This window comes from Triturus cristatus, chromosome 11 (assembly GCF_964204655.1).
Source record: "Triturus cristatus chromosome 11, aTriCri1.1, whole genome shotgun sequence".
NCBI classification, from domain to species: domain Eukaryota; kingdom Metazoa; phylum Chordata; class Amphibia; order Caudata; family Salamandridae; genus Triturus; species Triturus cristatus.
The window spans coordinates 1,132,703,594-1,132,724,111 of NC_140594.1; the positions used below are offsets into that span (position 1 = coordinate 1,132,703,594).

The following is a 20,518-nucleotide window of genomic DNA, read 5'->3' on the forward strand; positions in this document are numbered from 1 at the left end:
TAGGGAAATGAATAAACTTTATTAATTAAAAAATATATATCTGATATTAAATATAAATTTTAACTAAATGTAAATAATTATTTTCCCTAGGAACTAATAATATAAAATTATTTTAGTGCAGATTAACCCTTCATAATAAATGTTTAATAATTGAAATATATAAATTTATTGTATAAATATTGTTTCAACAAAATAAAATCACCCTCACTAACATTTTTATTATTTTAAAGGTTGTGTTTAATTCATCTTAATTCATTTTTAATACCAGTTTAAAAAGTAATCTAATATATTTTTTAAAAATGTTAATTATTATTTTTAAATAATTATTAATAGTATTTAAATAGAATAAATAATATATATATTCAAATTAAAAATCTATATTAAACAATTGTAACATTATTTCCAATGGGTAGCTATTGAAGTCCTTTTCTCTATTATTTTCACATGGCCATGTGTGGTGCAAGACAGTCCAAGGCTTTGCTGGAGCACGTTTACTACTGTTTTGTGCCCTTCAGGGCTATAGTGACTTGAGAAGTGTAGTTTGTGAATTGCAATTACTCTTTTGTGGGTGGAAGTTTGTAAAAGTCCCTCCCTAAACCTCTCATTACCCCTCCCTACATCCTCTTAATAGTAAGTATTCCCCATTTTTCAGCTACTATCCGTGGTCCCACCAACATTCACGACAAAAACATATACCTACGTGAACAGAGATCTCCAAGACATGGGTAGAAATCTCTGCACAGAAAACAAAGGAGAGGTCGGAGATCTCCACACATGGGTTTCTGAAGAGTATTTTATATTAAGTGAGTAGGACTACTGCAGTACTACTTTACGAATTATAAAATACAGTTTTTGAATAGGCCCTGAAGAGTTCAAGCTTAAGGGACGGTTACGTCGGGAGGCGTGATATATGTGGGAGGGGGGCTACCCCTCTCTCTGATCATACGTGGACGGTGTTTATGCACCTGGGATTACTGGATGTGGGAACAGAAAGCCCAATTTTACCAGGCATGAATCGGCAACCAGTAACATTGCACGCTGGTGGGGCAGAGATTTCAAGCACAGCCTGGCCCTAATCTCCTCTCCGCCCAAGGCATGAATGAGTGCCTAACACTCCACCTCAACAGTCACTGACTCAAACTCCCCACCCTCCTGACTGCCCCTCATAACCCATATTCCCATGTACCACTTACTAAAAGTACGATGAAACATGCAGAAAAGACCTGATCATGGAAAGGTACAGGGGTTATTTTCCATTCTTGGGACTGAAACTTGCAATTGACTGATGCAGGGGCACAGCAGCTGACTGCAGCCAGTCATTCCAGCGCTCTTGTTCCATGCAACTCATAATTGCGCCGTAGGTGGGGTTGAACTTTACAGTGAAGAATTGCGTCAAGTCATGGAGCAATTTTGTCACCCAGAAAAATTACAATCAAAAACAATTCAAATCATCACAATAGTAGAAACAGATATTGAATTGTAAGGTCCGAATCGCTCAATCCCTGGAATAACGGCTATAATTTAAGATAAAGGGCCTTATTACGAGCACAGTAGTCCATACGACCGCCATGCTCGTGGTCGCAGTACGACCACCGCCACACTGCAGGCCTGCCCGCAGTATTACGAGTGTGGCGGTCAGAGGCAGGAAGATGCTGGCGTGCCGCAGCGGCACTGCCGAGCATATTCTGAGTTGCCTTTCCACCATGCACCCCGGCTTTGGCAGGCCTCCAGCAGACAGCGCAGTTGCGACGGCGCTGGAGGACCGACAAACTCGAATGAGGCCCAAAGTACTTGAAGAGCAGTTTTCAGTTTCAAGGAGAGAGGAGGTTCAGCAGATGGGATAAAGAGAACTGCATGAGAACCCTTCCCATCACTGCTCACCAGGCCGACTGCAGACTCGGGGTGCCCGGCCTCAATGCTTTTGCACGGAGTTAAAATGGGCTCAGAAGCTATATGTGTAAATTAGGAGACCCAATAAAACGCTTGCAGCCAGAAGACTGTCTCCAATGAAGCAATAGCCTATAAAGAGTCCAGCTTTGTTTACTGCGCTCTCTACTACCTTTAAAGGATACATATATTGTAAGAAGTCTTGGGGTGTTGCCAGCCTTAAGCGTCTGTGACAGAAACCTCTCCAGCCTTATCTGCAGCTCTGGGGCCCAAGAATCCTGAGGAAAACAGAAAAAGTCAATATTGAAACTGTAACTCTCATGAAAGTGTCACCATCAGCCATGGCACCGATACACATAGAAATAACAACGAAGGTCTGCTGTTCCGCACTATCCAAGGAGTATCAAAAGGATTTTGTATATATTGTCCAACTCCACAGGTCAGTCGTCCAACAACCTGAAACAGCACTCGGCAATTTTACAAAATAGAGGCAGCAGAGAGCAGGGGTAAAGGCTACACAAAGGTGCATAAACAACATGTTTCTTATTCAATTGTAACTTAGATAACAGCTTCACTCTTATTCACTTTGGAAGTCCTCCTAATATGTTTTCTAATCTTTATTGACTATAGTATTGAGGCGGGTGGGTATGCGCCGTTGAGGTGTTTTTCCTTTGCCCTCCTCTACACTTTTCAGTCTAGTTCATACAAGAAGTTCATTGTCAAGCATTGGTATTTTTTCAGTTATCTGGAGATCAAACTTTTTGATGCTATTTATTGACCTTTATTACTACATGCTGCTCTCATTTGCATAAGATTCCTGCTCAACGGGGGTGTACTCACGTATAAAAGAGAAGCCAATAGCGATTACATTTTTGTATCAGGAAGAGAGTATATAATTTGTGTATATATATATATATATATTTTTTTTTTAACATTGGATCATTCAAATACTTTTATTAGATTTTCCATAAAAGAACAAAATAAAACAAATTTCGTAAAGTGTACAAACTGCACTCTTGGCTCAGTGCTACATTTTACAACTATATAGAAGGTCTTGCAGCTTCTGTTACAAAACTTATCTTGACTTTAGTATGGATTAACTGTGTTACTACTCGTTAAGGTAGACTTTTCCTTACAGAGTTACATTAAATTAGTATTTATAACTTGAATAAGTAAGTTGGAAAATGAGGACCACAGGAGTACTGGTCCCTTCCCACATAAAGAATATTAACAATATGACAAAATGTATGGCCGCTTGCCTTTTCTTGGTTTTAGACAAGGTGATGGGCTCAGAATTTGTGTCTGTAATTTATGTAAATATTATTCTAAAATGTGATTCAGGGTATGTATCACGTTTCCCTGGCCCAAACGTATTTTGCATTTGTGTGCTGTAGTTGCCCCGCTGTAAAAGCATCCATTTTGGGGTTCTTTGGATTATGCATTTATAATTAGTCTTTCTTTTCTCTGTTTTTAATTGTATTTTTTGATGTTATGACTGAATATGTAATTTTGGTCTACAGCCCTGGAGAAGCTCCTCATTGTGGGAGCGAAACGCGTTGGCTGTCAACTCACTTTATGATTATGGATATATATGAAATAAAGCATTTTTCTGCAAAGATTCAAGTATCTGACTCCTCATTGAAGAAAGGCTGGTTGATAGTAGTGAAAAATACTTTTACTACAATATTCCTATTCATTCGCTTAGACTACGAATTAGACATTGCCTCTCTATTCTGTAAAATCAGCCATAGACCCTGCATCACTGCACGTGCAGATAGACCTACTTATGACGACAGTCTGGATCTGGAACCCCGTTCAAATGTGGCTCAGACACCGGCTCTAGCTTGAAGTACTTTCAACACTTTTCAGTATGCCACAGGTAAAAAGGTCTAAGCTTGAGGACTCTGCAGTCATTTCAGACACCTTTCAGGCACAATACCCCAGGTCTGGTGACCATTCTGCCTTTCAATTATGCCTTAAACACAAAGAGTCCCAGTGCCAAAATGCCACTTGTGGTCAGTGCTTTAAATGGGCCGGTACTCACCGGTACGGAGTACCGCCACTTTTTATTTTTCTCCCTTTGAGTACCGGAACTTTTCCTACACCAAGGACAGTACAGGTAGTCAGGGGAAAGTCAGGCAGTGCAGGCTCGATGGCACTGGAGCCTGTGCTGCGCAGAAAGTGCTCTGATCGGCTGCTGCCGAAAAAGAGAAGGCAGAATGGAGGGAGGGGCAGTGTATGCCTCTGAATGGAGCCACTGCTGAGCAATCCAGCAGCGGCTCATTACCATCACTTAAGGGCTGTTTAGGGTTGTGAATGCCCTGTGGCCCTCCGGGAATAAAAGTGAAGGGTCCAATCAGACACTGTCCAGTCAATCACACTGTAGGTGTGGGACTCTGAGCCTATAACCCTACCCCACAAATCTAATAACAGCGTGACACCCGAGATGAATCAACCTCTCAGCACGAGTCTGTGAAGGGGGCGAGGGGGGTATTACACGCTACCCAGCATCAGATTGGTAAAGCGGACATTGGGCGATGGGATGGTGCCTAAGGGTCTCTCTGCTTTTCTTCCCTGCTCCCTGTCCAGGCTAGCGCTCTGAAGCTATAGTTTGCTGGGAAAGGGGGAGAGTTAGTGAATTGGACTTGCTGTGTGCCTGTTAGCACCAGTGTCTTTCAGGTCTTGGTGGGGGGTTTATGTTTGCATCGGCTGGGAGGCATCTTTCCCAGATAGGAACATTGAGAGGATGTAATGTTAGGGCCGGTCAGAGCTGCCTAACAAGGAACTATGAAAATAGGTTTGAGTCCCAGCTTCAGCTCAAGATCCTGTGATTCTGAGCAAATGACTTAATTGTCCTAGGCCTAAAACAAAAATTAATGTGACTTTCTGTAATGTAACTGGTGCTCATGTAATCTCTGCCCTTGTGTGTCTGCTATGTTTGTGTGTATGCCTGTTTTTGTAAGAAAAAAGTGAGAGAAAGAGAGAGAGAATCAAGACACTCTCAGGAGGTATTTTAAAGAAAATGGGTGGCACTTTGTGTGTACATGTCTGCTCGGCGACAAAGATTCATAAACCAGGAAAAAAAGGTGGGTGGGTGGGTGAGTGAGTGAGTGGATGGATGAGTGAGCAAGGGTGGATGTATGGATGAATAGATGGATGGATGAGTGAAAGCATGAATGGGTGAAAGAGGGTGGATGATTGGCTAAAAGGGCGGATGATGGGTGGATAAGTGAAAGATTGGATGGATGAATGAAAGGGTGGATGATGGATGAGTGAAAGGGTGGATGGAATGAAAAGGTGGATGGAATAAGAGTGAAAGGGTTGATGGATGGATGAGCGAATGGATTGATGGGTGCGGGAAAAGGTGGATAAAGAGATGGATGAGTGAAAGGATGAATGGTTAGGTTTGTAGATGGATAGGGTGGATAGACGGAATGGTGAAAAGCTGAATGATTGATGAAAGACTGACTAGACAATAGAATGTAAAGGTTAAATGGCGGACATCAGCAGGTAAATGGTAGGATGAAAGGATGAATGGATAGATCGATGGAAGAGACAAGAGATTTCTTCTGGGGAGGGTCATGATGGTTTGCTTCATTTACTTGGTGCCATAAGATCTTTTGTTCGAAGTGGGGGTATTTTCAGTTTCTTCCTACTCGCATGCTCAAAAATATATAGTATTGTGCCATATAGCAATTAACAGTATGATATTCAAAAGGTGCAACTATTGCAAAAAAAAAAGGAAATATTAACATATTATGGCATTTCTCTTTCATTTTGTGTAATAAGTTAACTTGCTTTGTTTATATAAACACATTTCTCATGTGTTTTGGTATATGCTGCAACTACTACAGAAGTCGTTAAGTATCATCATGTCTGGCCTTTAGCCCCGCCCCTAGCCCCGCCCCCTCACTACACCTGTATCTCATTTTAATGAGTACCTGCACTTATTTCTTCCCATTTAAAGCACTGCTTGTGGTGAATGAACACTTAACACATACCTGAAATCAAATCTGCGAGTACCGCCGTCAGTCCTTTGAAGAATATCTCAAAAGAGTGAGAGCTGGTGATGGTTCGTCCTTTTAATCGGGCCTCATAAAATAGCCAAGACTTGAGGACCATTTTATCTTTTCAAACATGCTCAAGATCAACAAGCACAGCTTCTAAGACCCTTCTCCCTTTGTAATCATAACTGAAGAGAGTGAAACAGTCTCCAAATATCTATTCATCTTTGATCCCACAAATAACTTGGGATCCAGCTGCTGCAGGATAGTGCGCCTCGTGTGAATTACAGGCCTGTACAGCAGCACATTCATACAGTCCATTTTGGCTGCATTTGTTGATGGTGGTCTGCTGGACTATAAAGCCTCACAAGTAGCTTGTTTGGCATAGTTAGCAGGGGTCGATCATTTTGAGTTGCTATGACCACGTGTGGCTAAGACAGCACATATTTTAAAAACACATAGTGCTTTTCCATGACATTTCGTGGATCACTAAACACACCTCATTTATCATCACTTAATATTAAAAAACAAAAACGAAAAATACTAGATAGTTTTATTTAGATAGGGTAGAATCACATTGTTTATTATAAGACAGCACATATTCAGTCCCAAGCTTTCCTTTTACAGACAAATGTTTTCTCTTCCATGAATCGTGCAAACTGATGCCATCGTTTGTGGCTTCTACAACATGATGCAGACAAAGGTGGCAACAATGGCCAGAGAGATATGGACGGACTTTAAGTAGGTCGCAAGGAGAGGTTAAAATGCAGAGGACTCTCGGTGCCTGAGGTAATAGGAGGGACATCAGCCACCAGTAAGGATTGGCTGGTGGCTGCTAGATCATCACAGTGTCAATGGCCTGTCTACTGGACGGTACGACCTGTAGGTGTCCACAGTCTCTAAATTCGCTAGACAGACAAAATGCTCCAGCAGTGACCCCTATCGGCCAGTCACAAAATGGAATAACCAAATGACCTGTGGAGATCAGAAGGCCTACTCTAAAATACAGTGTTTTATTGCCTCAGAGTTGCTACCAAGGCTGGACAGTTGCTAATAAAAGAAGAGATTTATGTAGCCTTATACAGGAGCAGACGAGGGTTCATGGTTGGGCTGGAGGTAGTGTCCAGTCCAAAAAAATAATACAATGAAGTGACTACTGTACCTGAAAGAGGTCTTTGAATGAAGGATGCACAGTGGGGTTAGGCACAAAAGGCAAGGCATAGAACGGCAGAAATTCTGTGGTCTGGCTGAGGGCAGCTCCGCTTGTCTCCAAGTAGGTCCTAAAGTGAGAGATTCGGTCATCAATATCAGCACGATCCTATAGAGAAAAAAAGAGCAAGCAGGAAGTAATTAATGGCCAATGGGAATGATGACCACTGCTTTTCAGCAGGACAGAAAAACACAGTGAGGGTCACAAGTGGCAGAGCATGTGAACACAGCCAGGCAAAGAGGGTGCACAGGTGGTACACATGGACACTGCTAGATTAGGAGATCTACACTAAGATGTGGAACATGGACAACACTAAACGAAGAGGGCAATATGAGGACAAGGCAAGTGGATACTGCTTAGTGAAAGCTTGGAAAATGGCCATGTGGACATTGAAGAAATAAGAGAAAGCAGTATCATGATGGGGCCGGGCACACAGCACAAATGAGTGAAAAGGAATAAGACGATCAACAAAGACAGAGTGCATCAACACTGGTGAAAGACATCAGAGAAGAGGGTCATGCGAAGGCGGGGGAAGATAAAGACAAGGCTCAAGAAGGAGAGGAAGGGAATAGGATACTATTCAGTCAGTCAAACACTGCAGAGAGAGAGGTGTAAGGTTGTCCCGAGGTAGGATGAGCACACCGCTGGTGGGGAAGCCCAACTCTGCACAGCAGAGAGAGGGAACAAAGACAGACCAGGGCAGAGCAGCTGAACCCTTTATATTGAGGAGAGAGAACAATGCATTTGTCGTATAGTACAGCGGAACACTGCGCAGTATGGGGATGGTAGAGGTAGGTAGGGTAGCCCAACACTGCACAGAGAGGACATGGAGCAATGGCAGACTAGTACAGAGCAGATGAACACTTTACAGTGAGGAGAGAGAACAATGCAACCTTAGTACAGAACAACTGGACACTGCACAGTATGGGAAAGAATATGTTTCTGAGGCCAGATCTGCATACACTGCAGTATGAGGATCTAGGGGTAGGTAGAGTAAGTCAACACCGCACCAGGAGGACAGGGAGCAATGACAGAGCAGGGTAAAGCAGCTGGATACTATAGAGTGAGGAGAGGGAACAATGCCACAGTAAGGTAGAACGGCCGAACAGTGCCCATGGTGAGGAGAGGTAGGATGTCACATTAGGACAGGACAGCTGAGCACTGCACAGTATGAAGAGGAAAAGAACAAAGCCATCCTTGTGCACAGCAGTGGGACTCTGCACAGCCTGGGGAAGGGCAGGTTTCGGAGGCTACATCAGCATACCACTACAGTATGACGAGCTACAGAAGAACATTGTAGACTGTTGCACAGTGAAGAGGGAGAACAATGCCTCACTAGGGCGGGACAGATGGACACACTGGGGTAGGGTAGTCGAATACTGTACAAGGTGAGGAGGAGTGGGAACAGTCACTCCAGGGTGCAGCAGCTAGAAACTGTACAGTGAGGGAACAATGTCACAACAGAGCAAATGAATTAGACACAGAACCAGTGGCATATCATTAGCCCCCGCTGTGCGGGGGGCTCTGAGCTCCAGGGGGCCTGAGCTCCCGGGGGCCCATCCAGCACTGTGCACAGGCGGCAGGCCCCTGGTCTGAGAGATCCTCATGGGGTCTGAAGCCCTGGGGGCACACTCCATGTCTACTTTGGCCCGGGACCTCCTCCAGTTTCGTTATGCCACTGCATAACACAGCACAAGGTAAGGAGGAAACAATGACCCACTATAGCAGAAGAGAGGGGCATTGAACAAGGTCCTTTACCTAGACTAGCATGCACCTGTAGTATGTGAAACTACTAGATCGGGGGTAAACTATCGCCACAGGGTTAGGAGTACCAGGGCACAGCAGCTGGGCACTGCACAAGCGAAGGAGGAGAGGATCAATGCCATGCTACCTGAACACTGCACGTGGTGGTGAGAAGATTGAACAATGCCACACTAGGGCAGGGCAGGTGGATTTGCACAGTATTACATGGAGAGGGAACAATGCTACGCTAGTTCAGAGGAGCCCGACAATGAACAGCGTGAAGAAGTAGAAAGTCCTGAGGCTGAGCAGCACACCACAGCACTACGTCAGGCTACTGGAAGGCAGGTTGGCTCAACACTGCGGGGAGGACAGGAAACATACTAGAGCAGATCTACTAGACATAGTACAGTGGGGCAAAGGGAGGGAACAATCTAGAACATCTGAACTTCCCATAGCATAACAAGGAGAGGGAATAATGCTATCATAGTACAGAGCAGCTCCTCACTGCACAGCGTGATCAACATACAGCTGGGTAACAAAGAGCCACGGGAAGGTGGGTAGTTGAACACTACAATTTGAGAAAAGCGAACAATTCTCTCTAGGGAAGAGAAGCTGGAGCAGCACAGCAGAACATGGAGAGGAAACAATGGTACCCTAGTTCAGAGCATAAAGCACATGAAAGTAGGGTGCCTGCAGAAAAGATCGGAGATGCACGAGGGAGACAACAACCTAGATTATAGGAGGGGTTAGTCCAAAGAAAAGCTATACTAAGAGAGGGTCAGTTTTAAAATGGGAAGGCCATCCTTAATGGAAGCCTACTGGTATCCCCTAAAATCTAGGTCTTTTGCGAAAATCGTTTGCAAAGAAAACCCGATAGGATTCATCTGGGTGATTGCGTTATGTGGTGATGCACTTGCATTATCAAGTTCGAATAAACTAAGCTAATTGGTGATTGTTGTAGGCATCCTTTAGCCCTGACGAATGCAGCAGACCAGGTTGGCTAATTATTGAGGGAAGAAACATGTTGGTGAGTAGCATACGGGTCTGAGCCACTGCGCTCTCTTTACCCACCAAGATAAGTGTTTTTAGACATACCTAGAGTCCTCACAAATAAAGGTGATCACCGAGGAACCATAAGGCATTTTTAGATTGTCTGGATTCCGCATTGTCCAGTAGTTTTATTTAAGAACGCCCTCCTTTTGCCTAGTGTTGGCAGAGGTTGAGTCCGCCCTGGTAGTATCATCTTACCAGTAAGGGAGAGGATGCCGATGATGAAGCAGGACACTAATATGTGTGTGAGGCATCCTCTTCCATTATGGATGGGCTTCCCATTTTAAAATTGACCCTCGCTCAGTATAGCTGTTCTTTTGACTAACCCCTCCTATAATCTAGGTGGTGGTCTCCCTCATGCATCTTTGATCTTCTCTGCAGGCACCCTACTTTCATGTGATTTATGAGTTGTTTGTAGGAGGGACATTTGGGTGCATTTTCATCCTCTCTATTTTGAGATAAGAACCCTAGTTCAGAGCAACACAATAGTGTGTAGTATGAGGAGGAAAAATGTCACACTAGGACAGGCGGCTGAACATTGCACAGCATGACAAGGAGAGGGAACAATGCTACCCTAGCATACCGCAGCTGAACACTGCACAGCATGACAAGGAGAGGGAACAATGCTACCCTAGCATACCGCAGCTGAACACTGCACAGCATGACAAGGAGAGGGAACATTGCTACCCTAGCATACCGCAGCTGAACTCTGCACAGCATGACAAGGAGAGGGAACATTGCTACCCTAGCATACTGCAGCTGAACACTGTACAACATGACAAGGAGAGGGAACAATGCTCCCCTAGCATACCGCAGCTGAACACTGCACAGCATGGCAAGGAGAGGGAACAATGCTCCAATAGCATACCGCAGCTGAACACTGCACAGCATGACAAGGAGAGGGAACAATGCTACCCTAGCATACCGCAGCTGAACACTGCACAGCATGACAAGGAGAGGGAACATTGCTACCCTAGCATACCGCAGCTGAACACTGCACAGCATGACATGGAGAGGGAACATTGCTACCCTAGCATACCGCAGCTGAACACTGCACAGCATGGCAAGGAGAGGGAACATTGCTACCCTAGCATACCGCAGCTGAACACTGCACAGCATGACAAGGAGAGGGAACATTGCTACCCTAGCATACCGCAGCTGAACACTGCACAGCATGACAAGGAGAGGGAACAATGCTCCCCTAGCATACCGCAGCTGAACACTGCACAGCATGGCAAGGAGAGGGAACATTGCTACCCTAGCATACCGCAGCTGAACACTGCACGGCATGGCAAGGAGAGGGAACAATGCTACCCTAGCATACCGCAGCTGAACACTGCACAGCATGACAAGGAGAGGGAACATTGCTACCCTAGCATACCGCAGCTGAACACTGCACAGCATGACAAAGAGAGGGAACAATGCTACCCTAGCATACCGCAGCTGAACACTGCACAGCATGACAAGGAGAGGGAACAATGCTACCCTAGCATACCGCAGCTGAACACTGCACAGCCTGACAAGGAGAGGGAACAATGCTACCCTAGCATACCGCAGCTGAACTCTGCACAGCATGACAAGGAGAGGGAACATTGCTACCCTAGCATACTGCAGCTGAACACTGTACAACATGACAAGGAGAGGGAACAATGCTCCCCTAGCATACCGCAGCTGAACACTGCACAGCATGGCAAGGAGAGGGAACAATGCTCCAATAGCATACCGCAGCTGAACACTGCACAGCATGACAAGGAGAGGGAACAATGCTACCCTAGCATACCGCAGCTGAACACTGCACAGCATGACAAGGAGAGGGAACATTGCTACCCTAGCATACCGCAGCTGAACACTGCACAGCATGGCAAGGAGAGGGAACAATGCTCCAATAGCATACCGCAGCTGAACACTGCACAGCATGACAAGGAGAGGGAACAATGCTACCCTAGCATACCGCAGCTGAACACTGCACAGCATGACAAGGAGAGGGAACAATGCTCCCCTAGCATACCGCAGCTGAACACTGCACAGCATGGCAAGGAGAGGGAACAATGCTCCAATAGCATACCGCAGCTGAACACTGCACAGCATGACAAGGAGAGGGAACAATGCTACCCTAGCATACCGCAACTGAACACTGCACAGCATGGCAAGGAGAGGGAACAATGCTCCCCTAGCATACCGCAGCTGAACACTGCACAGCATGGCAAGGAGAGGGAACATTGCTACCCTAGCATACCGCAGCTGAACACTGCACAGCATGGCAAGGAGAGGGAACATTGCTACCCTAGCATACCGCAGCTGAACACTGCACAGCATGACAAGGAGAGGGAACATTGCTACCCTAGCATACCGCAGCTGAACACTGCACAGCATGGCAAGGAGAGGGAACAATGCTGCCCTAGCATACCGCAGCTGAACACTGCACAGCATGACAAGGAGAGGGAACAATGCTACCCTAGCATACCGCAGCTGAACACTGCAGAGCATGGCAGGGAGAGGGAACAATGCTACCCTAGCATACCGCAGCTGAACACTGTACAGCATGACAAGGAGAGGGAACATTGCTACCCTAGCATACCGCAGCTGAACACTGCACAGCATGACAAGGAGAGGGAACATTGCTACCCTAGCATACCGCAGCTGAACACTGCACGGCATGGCAAGGAGAGGGAACAATGCTACCCTAGCATACCGCAGCTGAACACTGCACAGCATGACAAGGAGAGGGAACATTGCTACCCTAGCATACCGCAGCTGAACACTGCACAGCATGGCAGGGAGAGGGAACATTGCTACCCTAGCATACCGCAGCTGAACACTGCACAGCATGGCAGGGAGAGGGAACATTGCTACCCTAGCATACTGCAGCTGAACACTGCACAGCATGACAAGGAGAGGGAACATTGCTACCTTAGCATACCGCAACTGAACACTGCACAGCATGGCAAGGAGAGGGAACATTGCTACCCTAGCATACCGCAGCTGAACACTGCACAGCATGACAAGGAGAGGGAACATTGCTACCCTAGCATACCGCAGCTGAACACTGTACAGCATGACAAGGAGAGGGAACATTGCTACCCTAGCATACCGCAGCTGAACACTGCACAGCATGAAAAGGAGAGGGAACAATGCTACCCTAGCATACCGCAGCTGAACACTGCACAGCATGACAAGGAGAGGGAATATTGCTACCCTAGCATACCGCAGCTGAACATTGCACAGCATGGCAAGGAGAGGGAACAATGCTCCCCTAGCATACCGCAGCTGAACACTGCACAGCATGACAAGGAGAGGGAACAGTGCTACCCTAGCATACCGCAGCTGAACACTGCACAGCATGACAAGGAGAGGGAACATTGCTACCCTAGCATACCCCAGCTGAACACTGCACGGCATGGCAAGGAGAGGGAACAATGCTACCCTAGCATACCGCAGCTGAACACTGCACAGCATGACAAGGAGAGGGAACATTGCTACCCTAGCATACCGCAGCTGAACACTGCACAGCATGACATGGAGAGGGAACATTGCTACCCTAGCATACCGCAGCTGAACACTGCACAGCATGGCAAGGAGAGGGAACATTGCTACCCTAGCATACCGCAGCTGAACACTGCACAGCATGACAAGGAGAGGGAACATTGCTACCCTAGCATACCGCAGCTGAACACTGCACATCATGGCAAGGAGAGGGAACATTGCTACCCTAGCATACCGCAGCTGAACACTGCACGGCATGGCAAGGAGAGGGAACAATGCTACCCTAGCATACCGCAGCTGAACACTGCACAGCATGGCAAGTAGAGGGAACATTGCTACCCTAGCATACCGCAGCTGAACACTGCACAGCATGACAAGGAGAGGGAACAATGCTACCCTAGCATACCGCAGCTGAATACTGGACATCATGACAAGGAGAGGGAATATTGCTACCCTAGCATACAGCAGCTGAACACTGCACAGCATGAGGAGGAACACATTCCTGGGGCTAGATTAACAAGCCATTGCAACATGATGCGCTACAGGAGGGGGGGTAGCCTAACACTGCACAATGGTGAGAGGGAATACCGGCCCAGAGGCAGAACACCTGGACCTTATCCAGTGTATGGAGGAGAGGGAGCAAACCCACTCTAGGCTAGAGAGTACGCAAACACTGCATACAGAGGAGAGGAAACTAGAGCAAAACAGCTGGATATTGCATTGCTTGAAGCAGAGTGGATCAATGCCACCATAGTGCAGAGTTGCCAGACACTGCACAGCACGAGGAGAAGCAAGGTCTGATGCTAAATGAGGATACCACTGCAGGATAAGGAGCTACAGGAAGGAGCACAGTTAAACACTGCACTCAACACTGCACTCAGAAGACAGAGAATGAAGTGAGGGTAAGACAGAAGCAAAGATTTGGACACCACACAGCGAGGAGAGGGAACGGAGGAAGACAAGAGCAGAGCATCGGGACACTGTGCAACATGAGGGGAACTGGAAACAATGTCACTCTAGAGTCTAGTACCTGGAGACTGTATGGTGATGAGCAGAGCTACAATGTCATGTTAGAGCACAGCGGCTGGCACCCTACTTTACGATGAGAGGGTTCAATACCACACCAGGACCAGCTTTGCACAGCTTGAGGAGAAGAGGTAACAATGCGTTGGATACTGCACTATAAAGAGAAGACGGAATAGTGCTGTGATAGGACAGAGCAGCTGGCCAATCACAGCTGGATGATGAGAGGGTTCAATACTACACTGGGGCAGGGTGGCTGGATATAGCATACCTTGATGACAAGAGGATTCACTACCACCCTAGTGAAGTGACAGTTGGACAATGGACAGCTTGATGAGCAGAGGGTTTAATACAACACTACTGAACAACAGCCGGACACTGCACAGCTTGATGAGGAGAGAGTTCAATACTACACTAGGGCAGAGCAACTGGACTCTACACAGGAGGAACAGAAGGAATTCCATACTAATACAGACAATCTGGGCAATATGTGGAAGAATGACAAAACAAAGAAATGCTAAATCAGGATAAAACCACCAGACATTGTTGGGGTGGAGTGAGGAGAGGGCACAAACCCTCATCAGGGTAGATGTGATATATGCTGTACAATGCAAAAAGATCAGATTATATAACATAAGTGTTACATAACAAAAGAAATTAGGAACAATAATTGTGCATACCGACTTCCCCTTGCCGTGTTTCAAAGGGTAAATGGCAAAGTGGATGTGGAGATAGAATTCCAGCTTTTGGGCGAGATGGTCCCCATCTCGGATCTCTTGGGGAATGTGCTCCTCCCAGAGCTCAAAGAACACTTTGCGATCTCCGTCTTCAAACGCCGTGATCAGGTCCTTCTGTAGGAGCAAAGGAACCTCAGTTAAAGAGCAGCCTGAGGCCAGCATTTCACACCATTCCAAACACGTTGAACTAAACACATTTAGGAGAGGCCCTTAACACGCATACCCTCACAAGCAGCGGGGAGGGGATCCTATTCTACAAAACCCAGGACAACTAGTTCCATCATGGCTTTGTCAGGCAAGTTGGAGTCAGTTGGATTGCAACCATGGGGTTGCTGGCCATTGGGTGCTGCACGTTCATTCAGAGTCCTTCAAACGTGGCGTCTAAGCCAGCATGTACATAAGCAGTGTAGGCAAATTCAGGAGGCAAATGACTTCCAGGAGTAAACAGAAGAGAATGTAGAATTTTCCAGATTCTGTGAGTGCATCCCTGCAGCCGCTGGGAAGGAGCAGAAAGAAACATAAGGAAAACTTCTGGACCGCAATATACAAAATACACTGAGACATACAAGCACACAAGAAACAATCTGCTAAGGATTAGAAGAGGGCAAAGCTTCTCCAATGTTACAAAGCATTGGACATAGTCATAGAGGACAAAAAAGGTTTTGGAGAAAATACAACGGAAGCTCATAGAAATCACAGAGCTCTACTTTCGAGTTTTGAGAACTAGCTAGGACAGTGCATCTGGATTCCCCAACCCACCCACAGGAGCAAAGCGGATCAAACACGGGAGTACTGCCATACACATCTGCAATGGGAAAGCAATCAGGGCTGTATCAATAGGCATATTCAAGACTGATGCATTCAAAGGAGTGTGGCTGCTGCCACAAGTGTAAACAAATATGGACTCAGCTTACTGAACAGTACACAAAGCACTAGCTTTTTTAAAGTTTTAAAACGTAGCACATTTTCTACAAGACCCCGCGAGTCTCAAAATCAAGATCCAGATCACCCTCTTACAACTACCTCAAGCATTGCCTCAAGTCACTGCTTTTTCCCTGAAGTAAACAAAAAGGTGATGGGTGGAAACTTGAATTAATCTCCGCTACTGGTAATTACTAGGCCAAATCCCAGTCCATTGGGGCGAAACCGGTCTTGGGATGGGTCGTGTTCCACTTCATGGCGGACCTGGCCTGGCAGTTTGAGCTGGACTGTTCCTATTTGAGCAAAACCAAGGATGATTTGCATATGGCCAGTCCCAAACTGAGGTGGTATTGTGTGCAAAATAATGGTGGACTGGGTTGCGGGCCAGAGTAACTACCAGTTGCTGAGGTTAACTCAAGATGTCCGTTCCTCACTTCTTTGTATATTTCACTGCTTGGTTCCCAGTAGAATCTCCTTACATTTCCACTGCAGACATCTCCAAACTGACATTACTTTGCACAGACTTCCAGCAAGTCACTGCACTCGTTATTACCTGGATCATCAATGTGTTGGAGTCTCGGAAAGCAGATCCCGATGTCTTTGGTAACGGCTTGCCTTTTACTTTACATTCCTTGGCAAAACTTTTCAGCGTATCCTCAAACTCAGCAAAGTTTAAATACTGGAAAACAATTCAAACAAGTATTTTTAAATCCAATACTTCTGTCCATTATATAAATCATGATAGAAGGAAATATGTTTTCTCACTCTGCAGCTCTGTTTTACCCATTTCGTACTGAAGATATCTGGGTTGGTCTTTAACCTTGCATTAATTGAAGTATAGTTTCACAAGAGTGCCATTTGAACCCCACTAATTACTGACATTAGGTTGACCCAGTCAACATTGCAATCTACCTTCTTGCCAATGTCACCCAAAAGTCCTCTTCCCTTAAGTCCTGCCCAAACTACAACTACAACAGGGAGGGACAATACAAGTCAAGATGACTTTGTGCCGGTTGATATTAATTCCACACAAACATGACTTCCACCTGGCACAAGCCATCTGCCTCCTGGAAATCCACTTTGACAGCTTCATATCCCATCTACCTTTTTAACTTCTACTGCCATGACCTTGATATTTACTTTCTCAGCATTTGCAAGATCTACACACCCTGCCTTGTGGAGAGACAAGATCTGCATCTAAACCCTTGTACTGCGTAAACTGAGCTACTGATGCAGCTTCTCCTTGGCTTAGATACTTACTCCTTCCTCCCCTATGTCAACTGTGCTGCCACTGTCCATTGCACACTTACGTCTACTACTACAGCATCTGTCGATCAGCAAGCAGTCCTGCTCTCAGTGCACAGGAGAGGCCTCTACAAATGCTGCAGTTATCAATACTTTTAAAGGCTCCAACATACTTTATATGTCATAGTTTATCCTACAACCTCAGCCACTCCTTTTAGTTTCCTAAACCAACATTGTTTCATTAAGCCCAAATATACCTGCACTTTACCAAACCCAGCCGTAACTGCATTTCACTAAGCCCAGCCGTAACTGCATTTCACTAAGCCCAGCCGTAACTGCATTTCACTAAGCCCAGCCGTAACTGCATTTCACTAAGCCCAGCTGTAACTGCATTTCACTAAGCCCAGCCGTAACTGCATTTCACTAAGCCCAGCCGTAACTGCATTTCACTAAGCCCAGCCGTAACTGCATTTCACTAAGCCCAGCCGTAACTGCATTTCACTAAGCCCAGCTGTAACTGCATTTCACTAAGCCCAGCCGTAACTGCATTTCACTAAGCCCATCCTTAACTGCATTTCACTAAGCCCCGCTGTAACTGAATTTCACAAAGCCCCGCCGTAACTGCATTTCACTAAGCCCAGCCGTAACTGCATTTCACTAAGCCCAGCCGTAACTGCATTTCACTAAGCCCAGCTATAACTGAATTTCACCAAGCCCAGCCGTAACTGCATTTCACTAAGCCAAGCCGTAACTGCATTTCACCAAGCCCAGCCGTAACTGCATTTCACCAAGCCCAGCCGTAACTGCATTTCACCAAGCCCAGCCGTAACTGCATTTCACCAAGCCCAGCCGTAACTGCATTTCACCAAGCCCAGCCGTAACTGCATTTCAACAAGCCCAGCCGTAACTGCATTTCAACAAGCCCAGCCGTAACTGCATTTCACTAAGCCCAGCCGTAACTGCATTTCACTAAGCCCAGCTGTAACTGCATTTCACTAAGCCCAGCCGTAACTGCATTTCACTAAGCCCAGCCGTAACTGCATTTCACTAAGCCCAGACGTAACTGCATTGCACTAAGCCCAGCCGTAACTGCATTTCACTAAGCCCAGCCGTAACTGCATTTCACTAAGCCCAGCCGTAACTGCATTTCACCAAGCCCAGCCATAACTGCATTTCACCAAGCCCAGCTATAACTGCATTTCACTAAGCCCTGCAATAACTGCATTTCACTAAGCCCAGCCGTAACTGCATTTCACTAAGCCCAGCCGTAAATGCATTTCACTAACCCCTGTTGTAACTGCATTTCACTGAGCCCAGCTGTAACTGCATTTCAATCAGCCCAAAGGTGCCTGCATTTGAAGTCATTTTCTACCCTTCCACTATTTCAATGAAATGCCTCAACCCTTTAATTAGGCCCTTAGTTGACTCTCCTCCCCCAATACCTTCACAACAGGCATCAGCACTAAATTACTGCTACTCGAGACCCCACTGGGCCAACAGCGGAGGACGCTCCTTCTCACACCTGGCGGCCAAAGCTTGCGAGGACGCCTCATCGCTCCGGGTATTCAGGAAAGGACTCAAGGCCTGACTGTTGGAATGAGCAATAGCACCACCAAGCAGCTGCCTTCGGACCCTCATGGGTGAATCCCAGCTTTATTGGATTGAAGCTAGACCACAACTTGTAGAATGCACAATACATCAGAGGATGCCTTGCGGAGTAACGGCTGACTGCAACCATAACAAGGCTAAGAGACGCTTCATGATCAGGAAAGCAAACACCATATTGTTCAGATATTTACAATTCACTCATGTCTGAAGTGTTCCTAAGAGACAAGTTTGCAATGGTAACGCAATGTTGATTTTTGGAGCAACATTCAGCATTTTCAACACTAGCACTCTGAAGATAAAATTTAAGGCACTTAGAGGTCACTCCCAAGAAAGGTTCAGTAGTATTTTAGACATTGAAGACATCTGACCATGTATGGAGTCAATAAGTAAGCTCAGGTTAAGTAAGCCACTTTAGAACCTTTGCTCTATCTGTGGATTATTAGCATATGCGTGAGCTTGATCGTTTTAGTAACCTTTTTCCTTCAGCGCTTAAGGGATAACCTAACAGCTTTCATCTAAACTTTCCAGACCACAGATTCTTCAAACTCCAGCATAATTTCAGTTATCATTGCACGATAAAAGTGTGGGGTTGTTTTTAAGAATCGTTGAGGTCAGAAAACACCAGCAACACAGTGGGACGTGGCAGCATCAGAATACCCCTTTAGCAGTTGTTACACTAAACGATTATAAAGCAGAGAACCACTGACACTTTATTAATTGAAACATCGTAAATATTGGGTCTTCCTAGAACTATCTACAACAGACATCCTCCCGCCGACTGAAACTCCTCATGACAGTGGGGAAGTCTAGCCTTAGTTAGAGTATTATTTCTGAGACAACCCGTTTATTTACAATTTGTCCATTCTTTTTAAAAATCGGAATGAGGCTGTGGTTGAATTCCACAGTTTGCTGAAATGTTCTATTTGTGGGCCTTGAAAGTGATTGAACAGTGGTTTGGAATGAGACAGAATTATATTTGAAGACCCTTGAAAAACCTCTGCTTTGCAAGAGACCTCACCAAAACCCACTGCTGAAAACCAAAGGAGTTACACTGTTTCTCAAATATGTAGGCCGTTAAAATATACATCTTTTAATAGGTTTGAAAAGCAATTACTATGAAATTAGGAAACTGAGCGAACCGCTATCCTATTGCTTTTATACAGACTGAAAGTATTTCGGGTTTTATGTGAAAACTGTGTTATGACAAACTTCGGAAAGATAAAGGAGAAATTGTAAAGATTGGACATTAGTGCATAAAGCTGATCTGAAGGCGTCATACTTTTTGAACTGGAAGAGTGTCATGAAATCCAACTACAAGCGGATTTTCTGCATCGATCTGCTGAAGTAAATGCGGAGGCATCAGTGGGCCCTCCCTGAAAGCCTTCTCCTAAAATGCAGGAAGTGTAACAGGATCACTGCGGTTTTCTTCGACCCCCTATGCAGGACATTATGCAGCAAGAGAACGCAATTGGGATCTTTTAACTTGTGAGGCGTGGATATGGAAAAGGCTGATCTATTTTGCTAACATAACAGTAATTCAGTAATAAACTACTGGTCACACATAAGATTAGCAGACTTTGAAGGAAGACATCGTGACTTGTCTTCAA

The 20,518-nt window shown here is 45.7% G+C and overlaps 1 protein-coding gene across 2 annotated transcripts in view; it reads right to left on the reverse strand.

The window, feature by feature from the left end:
• ARMC9 (armadillo repeat containing 9) overlaps positions 1-20,518 on the reverse strand; it is a 542,713-nt gene that overhangs the window by 494,673 nt on the left and 27,522 nt on the right. For both annotated transcript variants that reach the window (XM_085635734.1, XM_085635735.1), the window contains exons 3-6: positions 16,612-16,737; positions 15,081-15,251; positions 7,054-7,209; positions 2,073-2,165 (exon numbers count right to left, since the gene is read on the reverse strand). In XM_085635734.1, coding sequence (XP_085491860.1) covers positions 2,073-2,165; positions 7,054-7,209; positions 15,081-15,251; positions 16,612-16,737 — 546 coding nt within the window. The remainder of the gene's footprint in view (positions 1-2,072; positions 2,166-7,053; positions 7,210-15,080; positions 15,252-16,611; positions 16,738-20,518) is intronic.